The sequence below is a fragment of the Rhinoderma darwinii genome, chromosome 13 (genome assembly GCF_050947455.1).
Source record: "Rhinoderma darwinii isolate aRhiDar2 chromosome 13, aRhiDar2.hap1, whole genome shotgun sequence".
NCBI lineage: Eukaryota > Metazoa > Chordata > Amphibia > Anura > Rhinodermatidae > Rhinoderma > Rhinoderma darwinii.
Window position 1 is genome coordinate 70,692,633 of NC_134699.1, and position 16,177 is coordinate 70,708,809.

The window sequence follows — 16,177 nt, forward strand, 5'->3', positions numbered from 1 at the left end:
TCTTGTGCTGTAGAAAATTGTCTGTACTCATCCACTGTAACAAAACTTCAGCTGTGTAAGCAAGACTTAGTCAGGGTGTATTATATGCCGCTGAGAGATTCCATTCACTGACAGCTAGCAGCAATCTTGATAATAGCGATGTTGCCATAGTAACCAGTCTCCCAGCTCACCTGACACGTCACATACAATCGCTGAGGATTACGACATGAAGGTCTGGTAGGCGTGGCTTTGGTTGTCAGGGTCCCACCCCCATGCTCTTGATTGTGGGGTAATGGCCGTTGTCTTTGTGCTATTTGCAGGTTGTGAATTCGGGGTGTTCAGGAGGTGACGGCGCAGGACTCCGCCCAGCACGCAGTGAGCGCGCTACAGAGGATAAAATAAAACGTACGTGAGATCAGGAGTCTTATTTATTAGTGCCCATCCCCCGCACATCATGTCCGCACTTTTATATCACCCACATATTAAACTTTTATTTTATAACTTTTGTCTGATTTCTTCATTCCTCCTGACCGCGTGAGCTGGCACTCCACCATCCCCCGACCGCGTGAGCTGGCACTCCACCATCCCCCGACCGCGTGCGCTCGCACTCCACCATCCCCCGACCGCGTGCGCTCGCACTCCACCATCCCCCGACCGCGTGAGCTGGCACTCCACCATCACCCTGACCGCGTGAGCTCGCACTCCACCATCCCCCGACCGCGTGAGCTCGCACTCCACCATCACGTAACCGCGTCAGCTCGCACTCCACCATCCCCTAACCGCGTCAGCTCGCACTCCACCATCACCCTGACCGCGTCAGCTCGCACTCCACCATCACCCTGACCGCGTCAGCTCGCACTCCACCATCCCCTGACCGCGTCAGCTCGCACTCCACCATCACCCTGACCGCGTCAGCTCGCACTCCACCATCACCCTGACCGCGTCAGCTCGCACTCCACCATCCCCTGACCGCGTCAGCTCGCACTCCACCATCCCCTAACCGCGTCAGCTCGCACTCCACCATCACCCTGACCGCGTCAGCTCGCACTCCACCATCACCCTGACCGCGTCAGCTCGCACTCCACCATCACCCTGACCGCGTCAGCTCGCACTCCACCATCACCCTGACCGCGTCAGCTCGCACTCCACCATCACCCTGACCGCGTCAGCTCGCACTCCACCATCACCCTGACCGCGTCAGCTCGCACTCCACCATCCCCTGACCGCGTCAGCTCGCACTCCACCATCACCCTGACCGCGTCAGCTCGCACTCCACCATCACCCTGACCGCGTCAGCTCGCACTCCACCATCCCCTGACCGCGTCAGCTCGCACTCCACCATCACCCTGACCGCGTCAGCTCGCACTCCACCATCACCCTGACCGCGTCAGCTCGCACTCCACCATCACCCTGACCGCGTCAGCTCGCACTCCACCATCACCCTGACCGCGTCAGCTCGCACTCCACCATCACCCTGACCGCGTCAGCTCGCACTCCACCATCCCCTGACCGCGTCAGCTCGCACTCCACCATCCCCTAACCGCGTCAGCTCGCACTCCACCATCACGTAACCGCGTCAGCTCGCACTCCACCATCACCCTGACCGCGTCAGCTCGCACTCCACCATCACCCTGACCGCGTCAGCTCGCACTCCACCATCACCCTGACCGCGTCAGCTCGCACTCCACCATCACCCTGACCGCGTCAGCTCGCACTCCACCATCACCCTGACCGCGTCAGCTCGCACTCCACCATCACCCTGACCGCGTCAGCTCGCACTCCACCATCACCCTGACCGCGTCAGCTCGCACTCCACCATCACCCTGACCGCGTCAGCTCGCACTCCCCACCATCACCCTGACCGCGTCAGCTCGCACTCCACCATCACCCTGACCGCGTCAGCTCGCACTCCACCATCACCCTGACCGCGTCAGCTCGCACTCCACCATTTGTGCACTGATATATTGTATATTAGATGATTGTGGGGGCCGCTCCATCATGAACATTTCTGAGATTTTCGAATAGACTGTGTTTGAAGTCCTCAACATTTGAGGATCACTTCTTGCTGTCAGTGAATGGAAACATTCCAGCATATTCGTAACTAGCAGAACTTTTCATTATGCAGTGATACATACAGGAGGATGCACCATGTAGTGAGGAGGGGAGTGTCATTTCCTGACCCCCACCCCATCATATGGGGGTCTCTATACTGTACATACTGCTGTGTTATACTGGCTGCCGCTCTGACCACAACATAGCCCTATATACTGGAGTCATCACTGGTGAGGGCTGCTTGTGGGAGGGGCCCCAGCAGCACAGAGTATGTCAGGAGAGGAGTGAGCCGATCTTGTGGGGGGCTGCGTCATGATGCGGGGGGCATGATAAATGCAGGAGACACAATTATAAGACATTATTATAATCACCTCCTCGTCTTGTCCCGGGCCCGGCCATATAACCTCTGCCTGATGTCCCCGGAGGTGGCCGGTACTTGCTGTCTTGCATCCTGGGAGTTGTAGTGGATCTTGCCCATTACTGACAGGTAAAGCTTCAGTTGTGCAGACGGCAGCAGAAACTGCGCTAATTCAGAGAGGGTAGAAAACATCAAATATTAGCGGGGGAGGGGGCTGAGCCGTCAAGGTCACCGCTCCTGAAAGTCGCCTCTTCTACACTTTGATATTTCCCGCAGTAAGGTCGCTTCTTTTAAATCTCGCCATTAGGGGGAGGCGGCGCTTTAAAGCTTCGTATCAAAGGGATTTCTGCACCTTTCTTTTAAACAAAATTGCGAGTTGCAGAAAGTGAATCCATCGCCGCGCGACGTTACCGGGAATTACAGCCGCTTTGTGGCGGCGGCGTCTTTGATAATATCAGCGCCATTCACAGCGCGGCAGAGCGAGATCTAATGAGAGAACTTCTCGTATGTGGAATTAAAAAGAAGCCGCGTTCAATCCGGGACGATGTCCCTACAACAATGCGAGAAAACGGGCGCCTACCGTATAAGACGCGGGGGCTGTGTGCGGAAAACGGGGCTCTTAATCGAACAACAAATAATCCACCTGGATGTGATGTGCATGGACAGGTCTTAGAGACGGTATATTATAAGTGGCGTCATATCACGTCCGACCACTGGAGGCGCTCTTGTATTGAGTTGTATATGAAGGAGGTTCTACGGGGAATATACCCTTACCCAACACCACAAGGAAGTGCAAAAGTTTAGACACGATCTGTATAGTCCAGTCCGGCCCTAGAGTAGTCCTACAAGACGCGCTGCCCTCTGGTGGCAGCCTGTGGTACTGCACTATGTAGAGAACCTGAGAAGTGTGGCCCCCAACAAGAGCACAAGGCACATCTCCAGGATAGCAACGGAACAGCACCCCTAGTGGTCAGACAACACAGCTGCTTCTAGATAAAATCTTCACGAATTGCGGAGTAAAAATAAATAAAATTAAACTCCGCCAAAGTTTATTGCTTTAGTATTTACGTGTTCGCCGCGCTGTAAAAACGACGTCGGCGTTATCCGGAGGGTCGGTGCGATTTCAAGTTTTTTTAGGTTTTACTAAAATAAAAACAATTTGTTAAAAAAAAAAACGTTCGTTTCTTGTCGCCAATTTCCCGCTGATGGAGCGACTTCCGCGGACGCGGTGATAACAACTCTGTTTTTTTACTCCAGCCGGGACTTGACCTTCGGACGGCTCATACAATACGCGGCAATGCTCCCGGACGGCCCTTATCTGTGCTCTACTACTAAGTCTCGCCTCCGGCCAGGCTGAATAATCAAGTACAGAAAGCAAACCTGGAGACCCACACTAGACCTCCGACTGCTATGGCAACCAATCAGGAGCCCCTCCCTCTGTCTGACCGCTCAGATACTAGGGTCACTATTGACTGTGGTATCTGAGGGGTTAAACGGCTGTGATTGGAGGTATCTCCGATCCTGGCGGGAGCAGGTGGACGGTCAAGCAGCAGCTACAAGCTCCGCTCCTGAGCCCGCGCCATATTGTGACCGCGCGCATCCGCCATCTATGTGCCACACATGATGCTAAGCAGTTAAATGATCTTTTCCAGATGCGGAATCAAATCCGGAGCTGTAATCACAATTCTACACCTATGTTTTATACACCAGTCACATCCAGAGCTGTAATCACAATTCTACACCTATGTTTTAAACTCCAGTCACATCCAGAGCTGTAATCACAATTCTACGCCTATGTTTTATACACCAGTCACATCCAGAGATGTAATCACAATTCTGCACCTATGTTTTATACACTAGTCACATCCAGAGCTGTAATCACAATTCTGCACCTATGTTTTAAACTCCAGTCACATCCAGAGCTGTAATCACAATTCTACGCCTATGTTTTATACACCAGTCACATCCAGAGATGTAATCACAATTCTGCACCTATGTTTTATACACCAGTCACATCCGGAGCTGTAATCACAATTCTACACCTATGTTTTATACACCAGTCACATCCAGAATTGTAATCACAATTCTACGCCTATGTTTTATACACCAGTCACATCCAGAGCTGTAATCACAATTCTGCACCTATGTTTTATACACCAGTCACATCCAGAGATGTAATCACAATTCTACACCTATGTTTTATACACCAGTCACATCCGGAGCTGTAATCACAATTCTACACTTAGATCTTGTCCTATGCTCCGGTCACATCCAGAGCTGCTCACAATTCTGCAATAACATTTCTTTGTACATCGCATGTCCTGCTGCAGTGCACGGCGGGGGGTGTGGATATTAGTCTGCAGTCACACGCGGCAGATTTTAGTGCAGAAATCCCAGCGTCTGCTGCAGAGACCACACATTCAGGTGAAAGGAACGACATTTCTGCAATAAAACCTGCCGCGTGTGAACGAGGTCTTACAGTGTTCTGACTCACAAACCACTACATCCCCCACAATGCATTGCACCTGCAGTTACTGAACATTATATGCGGAGTATAAATCTCACCAAAAGTGCGAATAATTGTCTCAATGGTGTGAAGTCTCGGCCGCCATCAGATGAAAGACAGATGGGGGGGGGGGGGGGGGCAGCCTGCTGCTCGGGGCGTGGGATTCAGTGGTCTCCATCAGATCCAGCACCAGCGGGGTACAAGAAATCCCCTTCACTGGTCTCTAAGCCCCGAAATGTAAATGTCGCGCCGCAGCGTTCTCAGGCTGTGTGCGGCCGCGACCTTAGCGCTTCATATTCCCATAATCCTTCACACAATGGTGGCCAGCTCCAGGATCTCACTGGTTAACAAACCTTTAACCCTTAACCGGGCCTCGCAATCATCTACACACTGGCGGGGATGCAGTGGTTAAGATATTGGGGTGCCAATAAATAGGGGAACAGTTGATAGATGCGGCACCTATCCCCAAAACCTTCATTGCTGACCCCTTCACATCAAACACAATCGGAACAGTCATACCAGATAAAAGAGAAAATCCCATCATCCCTGAACCCATCCTGTATTATACTCCAGAGCTGCACTCACTATTCTGCTGGTGGAGTCACTGTGTACATACATTACTTATCCTGTACTGATCCTGAGTTACATCCTGTATTATACTCCAGAGCTGCACTCACTATTCTGCTGGTGGAGTCACTGTGTACATACATTACTTATCCTGTACTGATCCTGAGTTACATCCTGTATTATACTCCAGAGCTGCACTCACTATTCTGTAGGTGGAGTCACTGTGTACATACATTATATTACTTATCCTGTACTGATCCGGAGTTACATCCTGTATTATACTCCAGAGCAGCACTCACTATTCTGCTGGTGGAGTCACTGTGTACATACATTACTTATCCTGTACTGATCCTGAGTTATATCCTGTATTATACTCCAGAGCTGCACTCACTATTCTGCTGGTGGAGTCACTGTGTACATACATTACATTACTTATCCTGTACTGATCCTGAGCTATATCCTGTATTATACTCCAGAGCTGCACTCACTATTCTGCTGGTGCAGTCACTGTGTACATACATTACTTATCCTGTACTGATCCTGAGTTACATCCTGTATTATACTCCAGAGCTGCACTCACTATTCTGCTGGTGGAGTCACTGTGTACATACATTACATTACTTATCCTGTACTGATCCTGAGTTATATCCTGTATTATACTCCAGAGCTGCGATCACTATTCTGCTGGTGGAGTCACTGTGTACACACATTACATTACTTATCCTGTACTGATCCTGAGTTACATCCTGTATTATACTCCAGAGCTGCACTCACTATTCTGCTGGTGGAGTCACTGTGTACATACATTACTTATCCTATACTGATCCTGAGTTATATCCTGTATTATACTCCAGAGCTGCACTCACTATTCTGCTGGTGGAGTCACTGTGTACATACATTACATTACTTATCCTGTACTGATCCTGAGTTATATCCTGTATTATACTCCAGAGCTGCGATCACTATTCTGCTGGTGGAGTCACTGTGTACACACATTACATTACTTATCCTGTACTGATCCTGAGTTACATCCTGTATTATACTCCAGAGCTGCACTCACTATTCTGCTGGTGGAGTCACTGTGTACATACATTACATTACTTATCCTGTACTGATCCTGAGTTACATCCTGTATTATACTCCAGAGCTGCACTCACTATTCTGCTGGTGGAGTCACTGTACACATACATTACTTATCCTGTACTAATCCTGAGTTATATCCTGTATTATACTCCAGAGCTGCACTCACTATTCTGCTGGTGGAGTCACTGTGTACATACATTACATTACTTATCCTGCACTGATCCTGAGTTACATCCTGTATTATACTCCAGAGCTGTACTCACTATTCTGCTGGAGGAGTCACTGTGTACATATATTACTTATCCTGTACTGATCCTGAGTTACATCCTGTATTATACTCCAGAGCTGTACTCACTATTCTGCTGGTGGAGTCACTGTGTACATACATTACTTATCCTGTACTGATCCTGAGTTACATCCTGTATTATACTCCAGAGCTGCACTCACTATTCTGCTGGTGGAGTCACTGTGTACATACACTACATTACTTATCCTGTACTGATCCTGAGTTACATCCTGTATTATACTCCAGAGCTGCACTCACTATTCTGCTGGTGGAGTCACTGTGTACATACATTACATTACATATCCTGTACTGATCCTGAGTTACATCCTGTATTATACTCCAGAGCTGCACTCACTATTCTGCTGGTGGAGTCACTGTGTACATACATTACTTATCCTGTACTGATCCTGAGTTACATCCTGTATTATACTCCAGAGCTGCACTCACTATTCTGCTGGTGGAGTCACTGTGTACATACATTACATTCATTACTTATCCTGTACTGATCCTGTGTTATATTCTGTATTATACTCCAGAGCTGCACTCACTATTCTGCTGGTGGAGTCACTGTGTACATACATTACATTACTTATCCTGCACTGATCCTGAGTTACATCCTGTATTATACTCCAGAGCTGTACTCACTATTCTGCTGGAGGAGTCACTGTGTACATATATTACTTATCCTGTACTGATCCTGAGTTACATCCTGTATTATACTCCAGAGCTGTACTCACTATTCTGCTGGTGGAGTCACTGTGTACATACATTACTTATCCTGTACTGATCCTGAGTTACATCCTGTATTATACTCCAGAGCTGCACTCACTATTCTGCTGGTGGAGTCACTGTGTACATACATTACATTACTTATCCTGTACTGATCCTGAATTACATCCTGTATTATACTCCAGAGCTGCACTCACTATTCTGCTGGTGGAGTCACTGTGTACATACATTACATTACTTATCCTGTACTGATCCTGAGTTATATCCTGTATTATACTCCAGAGCTGCACTCACTATTCTGCTGGTGGAGTTACTGTGTACATACATTACATTACTTATCCTGTACTGATCCGGAGTTATATCCTGTATTATACTCCAGAGCTGCACTCACTATTCTGCTGGTGGAGTTACTGTGTACATACATTACATTACTTATCCTGTACTGATCCTGAGTTACATCCTGTATTATACTCCAGAGCTGCACTCACTAGTTGAGATGATGAGCTCCATTCGCTTGTCTAACAGCCTGAAGTTGGTGGCAGGAGATGATGGGCGTCATGCGCTGCATCTACAGTGGCAGTCACGGGGTATAATGTAAACAGCACTTCAAGGCTTGAGCTCCACTTATTTCAGGCCTTTCATGTAATGATCAGAGGTTGAGCCCAAGGTCATCCAGTGTGACCCCGCAGAGCCTGGGCACTGACATGTGGACAGCTGCAATTATCTGCAACCTAACACTCAGATTGTCAGCTCGGCGATTGTCACACACCCCCGGGGGGGGATCAGATCGAGACATTGTAACAAGGAGCATAAAATTATCCTTGTTACCAGTGGGGGAAACAATAGAGACAAAGGCCAGGGGAGGGGGCACATGTTGTTAGGCCCCTGACTGTCCGCTGCGCTGGCGCTTTACATAACGTATGTCGGTCATTTCCACGTGATTAACTCTTTGTTATACTTTCAAATTGTGGAGGAAAAGAAGAAATGACAAGATAATGTAATATATGACTACACCAGCAGAATAGTGAGTGCAGCTCTGGAGTATAATACAGGATGTAACTCAGGATCAGTACAGGATAAGTAATGTAATTATGTACACAGTGACTCCACCAGCAGAATAGTGAGTGCAGCTCTTGAGTATAATACAGGATGTAACTCAGGATCAGTACAGGATAAGTAATGTAATGTATGTACACAGTGACTCCACCAGCAGAATAGTGAGTGCAGCTCTGGAGTATAATACAGGATATAACTCAGGATAAGTAATGTAATGTATGTACCCAGTGACTGCACCAGCAGAATAGTGAGTGCAGCTCTGGAGTATAATACAGGATGTAAATCAGGATCAGTACAGGATAAGTAATGTAATGTATGTACACAGTGACTCCACCAGCAGAATAGTGAGTGCAGCTCTGGAGTATAATACAGGGTGTAACTCAGGATCAGTACAGGATAAGTAATGTAATGTATGTACACAGTGACTCCACCAGCAGAATAGTGAGTGCAGCTCTGGAGTATAATACAGGATATAACTCAGGATCAGTACAGGATAAGTAATGTAATGTATGTACACAGTGACTCCACCAGCAGAATAGTGAGTGCAGCTCTGGAGTATAATACAGGATGTAACTCAGGATCAGTACAGGATAAGTAATGTATGTACACAGTCACTCCACCAGCAGAATAGTGAGTGCAGCTCTGGAGTATAATACAGGATATAACTCAGGATCAGTACAGGATAAGTAATGTAATGTATGTACACAGTGACTCCACCAGCAGAATAGTGAGTGCAGCTCTGGAGTATAATACAGGATATAACTCAGGATCAGTATAGGATAAGTAATGTATGTACACAGTGACTCCACCAGCAGAATAGTGAGTGCAGCTCTGGAGTATAATACAGGATGTAACTCAGGATCAGTACAGGATAAGTAATGTATGTACACAGTGACTCCACCAGCAGAATAGTAAGTGCAGCTCTGGAGTATAATACAGGATGTAACTCAGGATCAGTACAGGATAAGTAATGTAATGTATGTACACAGTGACTCCACCAGCAGAATAGTGAGTGCAGCTCTGGAGTATAATACAGGATGTAACTCAGGATCAGTACAGGATAAGTAATGTAATGTATGTACACAGTGACTCCACCAGCAGAATAGTGAGTGCAGCTCTGGAGTATAATACAGGATGTAACTGAGGATCAGTACAGGATAAGTAATGTAATGTATGTACACAGTGACTCCACCAGCAGAATAGTGAGTGCAGCTCTGGAGTATAATACAGGATGTAACTCAGGATCAGTACAGGATAAGTAATGTAATGTATGTACACAGTGTGTCCACCAGCAGAATAGTGAGTGCAGCTCTGGAGTATAATACAGGATGTAACTCAGGATCAGTACAGGATAAGTAATGTAATGTATGTACACAGTGACTCCACCAGCAGAATAGTGAGTGCAGCTCTGGAGTATAATACAGGATGTAACTCAGGATCAGTACAGGATAAGTAATGTATGTACACAGTGACTCCACCAGCAGAATAGTGAGTGCAGCTCTGGGGTATAATACGGGATGTAACTCAGGATCAGTACAGGATAAGTAATGTAATGTATGTACACAGTGACTCCACCAGCAGAATAGTGAGCGCAGCTCTGGAGTATAATACAGGATGTAACTCAGGATCAGTACAGGATAAGTAATGTATGTACACAGTGACTGCACCAGCAGAATAGTGAGTGCAGCTCTGGAGTATAATACAGGATATAGCTCAGGATCAGTACAGGATAAGTAATGTAATGTATGTACACAGTGACTCCACCAGCAGAATAGTGAGTGCAGCTCTGGAGTATAATACAGGATGTAACTCAGGATCAGTACAGGATAAGTAATGTAATGTATGTACACAGTGACTCCACCAGCAGAATAGTGAGTGCAGCTCTGGAGTATAATACAGGATGTAATCAGGGGTGAAGCTGTGCACTTCTATGACCCGGTACTTGGCTTATATTTTAAAGATGAGCAGGTCGGAGTCTTTACAGGTTGTAATAATTGAGATGTGGGGGTGTCACACACACTTATATTTGCCAGTGTAAAACAGCAGGAAAGGGGACGGCATCTTATGAAACAGTCAGTAATATCTACTAGTTTATTACTCCTGTAGATTGTCAGCTCTCGGGCCCAGGGTGTGATCCTTGAGGCAGGGGTAGGTGAGCAGCTCCTCTGAAGGGAGACAGATGCTGGAGCCTCAAGGAGTTTGCCCATGTAGCAGTGGTGTGCCAGCACCTGCAGTGGGCAGTGTAGGGGGCAGCAATGCAGATGGAGGATGAGTGAACCCACAGAAAATGTGCTGCAAGGACAGTGCCAGCCTCACCACACAGCACAATGCCAGCCTCAACACACAGCACAATGCCAGCCTCACCACACAGCACAATGCCAGCCTCACCACACAGCACAATGCCAGCCTCACCACACAGCACAATGCCAGCCCCATCACACAGCACCAGCCTCAACACACAGCACAATGCCAGCCTCACCACACAGCACAGTGCCACACAGCACAATGCCGGCCTCACCACACAGCACAATGCCGGCCTCACCACACAGCACAATGCCAGCCTCACCACACAGCACAGTGCCAGCCTCACCACACAGCACAGTGCCAGCCTCACCACACAGCACAATGCCAGCCTCACCACACAGCACAGTGCCAGCCTCACCACACAGCACAGTGCCAGCCTCACCACACAGCACAATGCCGGCCTCACCACACAGCACAATGCCGGCCTCACCACACAGCACAATGCCAGCCTCACCACACAGCACAGTGCCAGCCTCACCACACAGCACAGTGCCAGCCTCACCACACAGCACAATGCCAGCCTCACCACACAGCACAGTGCCAGCCTCACCACACAGCACAGTGCCAGCCTCACCACACAGCACAGTGCCAGCCTCACCACACAGCACAATGCCAGCCTCACCACACAGCACAATGCCAGCCTCACCACACAGCACAATGCCGGCCTCACCACACAGCACAATGCCGGCCTCACCACAAAGCACAGTGCCAGCCTCACCACACAGCACAGTGCCAGCCTCACCACACAGCACAATGCCAGCCTCACCACACAGCACAATGCCAGCCTCAACACACAGCACAATGCCAGCCTCACCACACAGCACAATGCCAGCCTCACCACACAGCACAATGCCAGCCTCACCACACAGCACAATGCCAGCCCCATCACACAGCACCAGCCTCAACACACAGCACAATGCCAGCCTCACCACACAGCACAGTGCCAGCCTCACCACACAGCAGTGCCAGCCTCACCACACAGCACAATGCCACACAGCACAATGCCAGCCTCACCACACAGCACAATGCCGGCCTCACCACACAGCACAATGCCGGCCTCACCACACAGCACAATGCCAGCCTCACCACACAGCACAATGCCAGCCCCACCACACAGCACAATGCCAGCCCCACCACACAGCACAATGCCAGCCTCACCACACAGCACAATGCCGGCCTCACCACAGCACAATGCCGGCCTCACCACACAGCACAGTGCCAGCCTCACCACACAGCACAATGCCAGCCTCACCACACAGCACAGTGCCAGCCTCACCACACAGCACAGTGCCAGCCTCACCACACAGCAGTGCCAGCCTCACCACACAGCACAATGCCAGCCTCACCACACAGCACAATGCCGGCCTCACCACACAGCACAATGCCGGCCTCACCACAAAGCACAGTGCCAGCCTCACCACACAGCACAATGCCAGCCTCACCACACAGCACAGTGCCAGCCTCACCACACAGCACAGTGCCAGCCTCACCACACAGCACAATGCCGGCCTCACCACACAGCACAGTGCCGGCCTCACCACACAGCACAGTGCCGGCCTCACCACACAGCACAGTGCCAGCCTCACCACACAGCACAGTGCCAGCCTCACCACACAGCACAATGCCGGCCTCACCACACAGCACAGTGCCAGCCTCACCACACAGCACAATGCCGGCCTCACCACACAGCACCAGCCTCACCACACAGCACAGTGCCAGCCTGGTCTTGTAGCTGCTGTGTCGCTGTCCCCCTCCCTCTCCAGCCTCTTTGATGTTGGCAGCAGGGTGAGTCCTCGGTGGCACAGTGTGACAGATGTAGATCACTGCTCCCTCCTCCTGCCGCCTCCTCCTCCCCCGCTCCCTCCTCATCTCCACTGTGCGGTGTAGAGGAGCTGTGCAGCTTCACAGGGTCAGTCACTACACCGGGCAGGGAAGGATCTGCTCTCTGTGCCAGGATGGTGCCAGCGCTTCATGAGGACTGGTGAGGAGCTGCCGGCTGCCAGGATGGCGGCTCTCGGGTAATGTGCCAGGCTCACCTCCGATTTATGGCATTTTTTGTGTTGTGGCTTCAGAGTCTGGAATTTCTACAAACCCAGATCTTCTCTAGGACCCTGAACCCCGACCTGCGATTACTGGGATTCTGGCACATTGTGTGGTGCCGTGGACTTGGTACATTGTGTCTCCTGTGCGGTCACTTACTGTTGATGGATCTCATTATTATTATTATGATGTAGCTGTTTACTTGTATCTTCTGCTTTATATACAGTGCTGATGGTGTGTGGCAGGAGAGCCGGGCATGAGGCGGTGTGTGGCAGGAGAGCCGGGCATGAGGGTGTGTGTGGCAGGAGAGCCGGGCATGAGGGTGTGTGTGGCAGGAGAGCCGGTTATGAGGGTGTGTGTGGCAGGAGAGCCGGGCATGAGGGTGTGTGTGGCAGGAGAGCCGGGCATGAGGGTGTGTGTGGCAGGAGAGCCGGGCATGAGGGTGTGTGTGGCAGGAGAGCCGGGCATGAGGGTGTGTGTGGCAGGAGAGCCGGGCATGAGGGTGTGTGTGGCAGGAGAGCCGGGCATGAGGGTGTGTGGCAGGAGAGCCGGGCATGAGGGTGTGTGTGGCAGGAGAGCCGGGCATGAGGGTGTGTGTGGCAGGAGAGCCGGGCATGAGGGTGTGTGTGGCAGGAGAGCCGGGCATGAGGGTGTGTGTGGCAGGAGAGCCGGTTATGAGGGTGTGTGGCAGGAGAGCCGGGCATGAGGGTGTGTGTGGCAGGAGAGCCGGGCATGAGGGTGTGTGTGGCAGGAGAGCCGGGCATGAGGGTGTGTGGCAGGAGAGCCGGGCATGAGGGTGTGTGTGGCAGGAGAGCCGGTTATGAGGGTGTGTGGCAGGAGAGCCGGGCATGAGGGTGTGTGTGGCAGGAGAGCCGGGCATGAGGGTGTGTGTGGCAGGAGAGCCGGGCATGAGGGTGTGTGTGGCAGGAGAGCCGGGCATGAGGGTGTGTGTGGCAGGAGAGCCGGTTATGAGGGTGTGTGGCAGGAGAGCCGGGCATGAGGGTGTGTGGCAGGAGAGCCGGGCATGAGGGTGTGTGGCAGGAGAGCCGGGCATGAGGGTGTGTGGCAGGAGAGCCGGGCATGAGGCGGTGTATGGCAGGAGAGCCGGGCATGAGGCGGTGTATGGCAGGAGAGCCGGGCATGAGGCGGTGTGTGGCAGGAGAGCCGGGCATGAGGGTGTGTGGCAGGAGGGCCGGGCATCTTCTGGTTTTGTCTGCAGGCAGTTGTGGAGTATAGGTTGGGGGGGTTGTACCCTGGCATCCTGTGGATGGCGCGTTGTAGAGCGGGCAGGGGCTGCTGGGATAACCTGCACTGGTTATTAACTATTTGCTGCTGGGTGCGGCGGGTTTTCTGCTGGAGGGGACGACTGGCTCTGATATTAATCTAAGAATCAGAACCAGATGCCGGGGAGGGGGCGCTGAGCGGCGCGGGGAGGAGAAGTCTCGAAAATGAGTTACACCTGCGGACGTCTCCAGCAGATCCCGATTCCTTTCATGCCGCTCTGACACATGTATGAGGAGAAGACGGACACAGGGAATCTGTGTGCCCACCTGTCACCCGGCCATATCACAGCTCCTGGGCGCTCGGTGCGGCTCGCCGCGCGGGGCTGGGGGAGGCTGCCTCCCGTTCTGTGGCCTCTTTAGAAGGCGCCCGCTGATTCGCATTGTATATCTCTCTCCGCGGCTGCGAGGACTTGAAAAGCCGGTTTACTTTTCCTTTTGATGTTGGGCGGATCTGCTTTTGATTAGATCAATACTTTCTTTCATTTCCAGAGAGAAGACGACTCGTAGGATCCCCCGCTGACATAAGAGGGAGCGCAGATTACAGAGGAATTTATACCATACAAATGAGAGCCATGAGCGCAGGAGCCGCGCGGGTGACTCATCTCGCCGAGGAGAACAGCAGCTTCAGGGAAGACGCCCCGCGGCCGCCAGTGCCAGGGGAGGAAGGACAGAGGCCGTGCCAGCTTCTGACCAAAAGCCAAAGACCAACGTCTGTGTCACTTCCCACCAACCCCCGGAGGAACGAGGATGGTCTGGGGGAGCCGGAAGGGAGCGCATCCCCGGATTCACCTCTGGTCAGATGGACCAAGTCCCTGCATTCCCTGCTGGGGGACCAGGACGGTGCCCATCTTTTTCGGACCTTCTTGGAGAGGGAGAAATGTGTGGATACCTTAGACTTCTGGTTTGCTTGCAATGGATTCAGGCAGATGGACCTCCAGGATAGCAAAACTCTTCGGGTGGCCAAGGCGATCCACAAGAGATACGTGGAGAACTACAGCGTCGTGTCCAAGCAGCTGAAACCCGCAACCAAAGTCCTCATACGAGACTGCATGAAGAAGCAGCAGATCGACTCCACCATGTTTGACCAAGCTCAGGCCGAGATCCAGACTCTGATGGAGGACAACGCTTACCCGATGCTCCTGACCTCCGACATCTACCTGGAATACGTCAGGACTGGTGGGGAGAACGCGGCTTATGCCAATGCCACCGGCCCGGGGAGCTTAAAACTGGTCAGCGGCTACCTGCCCACCCTGAACGAGGAGGAGGAACTCAACTGTGTGGACCTGAAACCCAAGAGCTCTCCATCCGTGGTGGCGCTCTCCAGCAAATCCCTGATGGCCACGGCCAGCTCCAGAGCCGAGGAAACCATAGACCAGTGCTACAGGTAGGAGCTCCGAGGGTGTCCCGTACAGAGAGACCTGCGGGTCGGGGTCCTAGACCGATGGGGGGGGGTCACACTGTGTGCCGCCTCATATACTCAGGGGTGTGGATATATATATACAATGCTATGACCAGGGCTGCTGTTGTGGGGGGACTGATGTCACGTATGGGATGGTTGAGTCCAGTGTTGGGCACCATGACAGTTGGGTAACCTCAACACTGAATGTGCGCACAGCTGTCACCCTCATGACCCCAACTGAACTCCGCAGGACGCGCTCACTGAACGTAGAAGGGCGCCCTCTGCTGGATAAACCCAAACCGACAGTGACAGCAGCCGCGCTGCCACCCTGTGTGGTGTAACTATAGCAGCTGGGGCCTGGAGCCTGAGGGGCCCGCCGTGGGGGACTTCCTGCTGCTATGTCCAGAAGTTACCAGACAAAATACTGGGGGGTCCAGTCCGGAGCTTGTTATGGGGCCCCTGGTCTGCAGCGCTCGCTTCATTGCTGCGCCCCCCAATATAACGATCCGCGTGCAGCGTATATAAGCAACGGGAA

The 16,177-nt window shown here is 51.5% G+C and overlaps 1 protein-coding gene across 2 annotated transcripts in view; it reads left to right on the forward strand.

The window, feature by feature from the left end:
• The first annotated feature begins 7 nt into the window (after positions 1–7).
• Positions 8–16,177, forward strand: part of AXIN2 (axin 2) — a 38,925-nt gene continuing 22,755 nt past the window's right edge. Inside the window, exons 1-2 of one of the 2 annotated variants that reach the window (XM_075846174.1) lie at positions 8–384; positions 14,733–15,627. In XM_075846174.1, the coding sequence (XP_075702289.1) occupies positions 14,807–15,627 (821 nt within the window). In that variant the 5' untranslated portion in view covers positions 8–384; positions 14,733–14,806. Of the gene's footprint in view, positions 385–12,812; positions 12,939–14,732; positions 15,628–16,177 lie in introns of those variants that run through there. The other variant, XM_075846173.1, reaches the window with a different exon arrangement.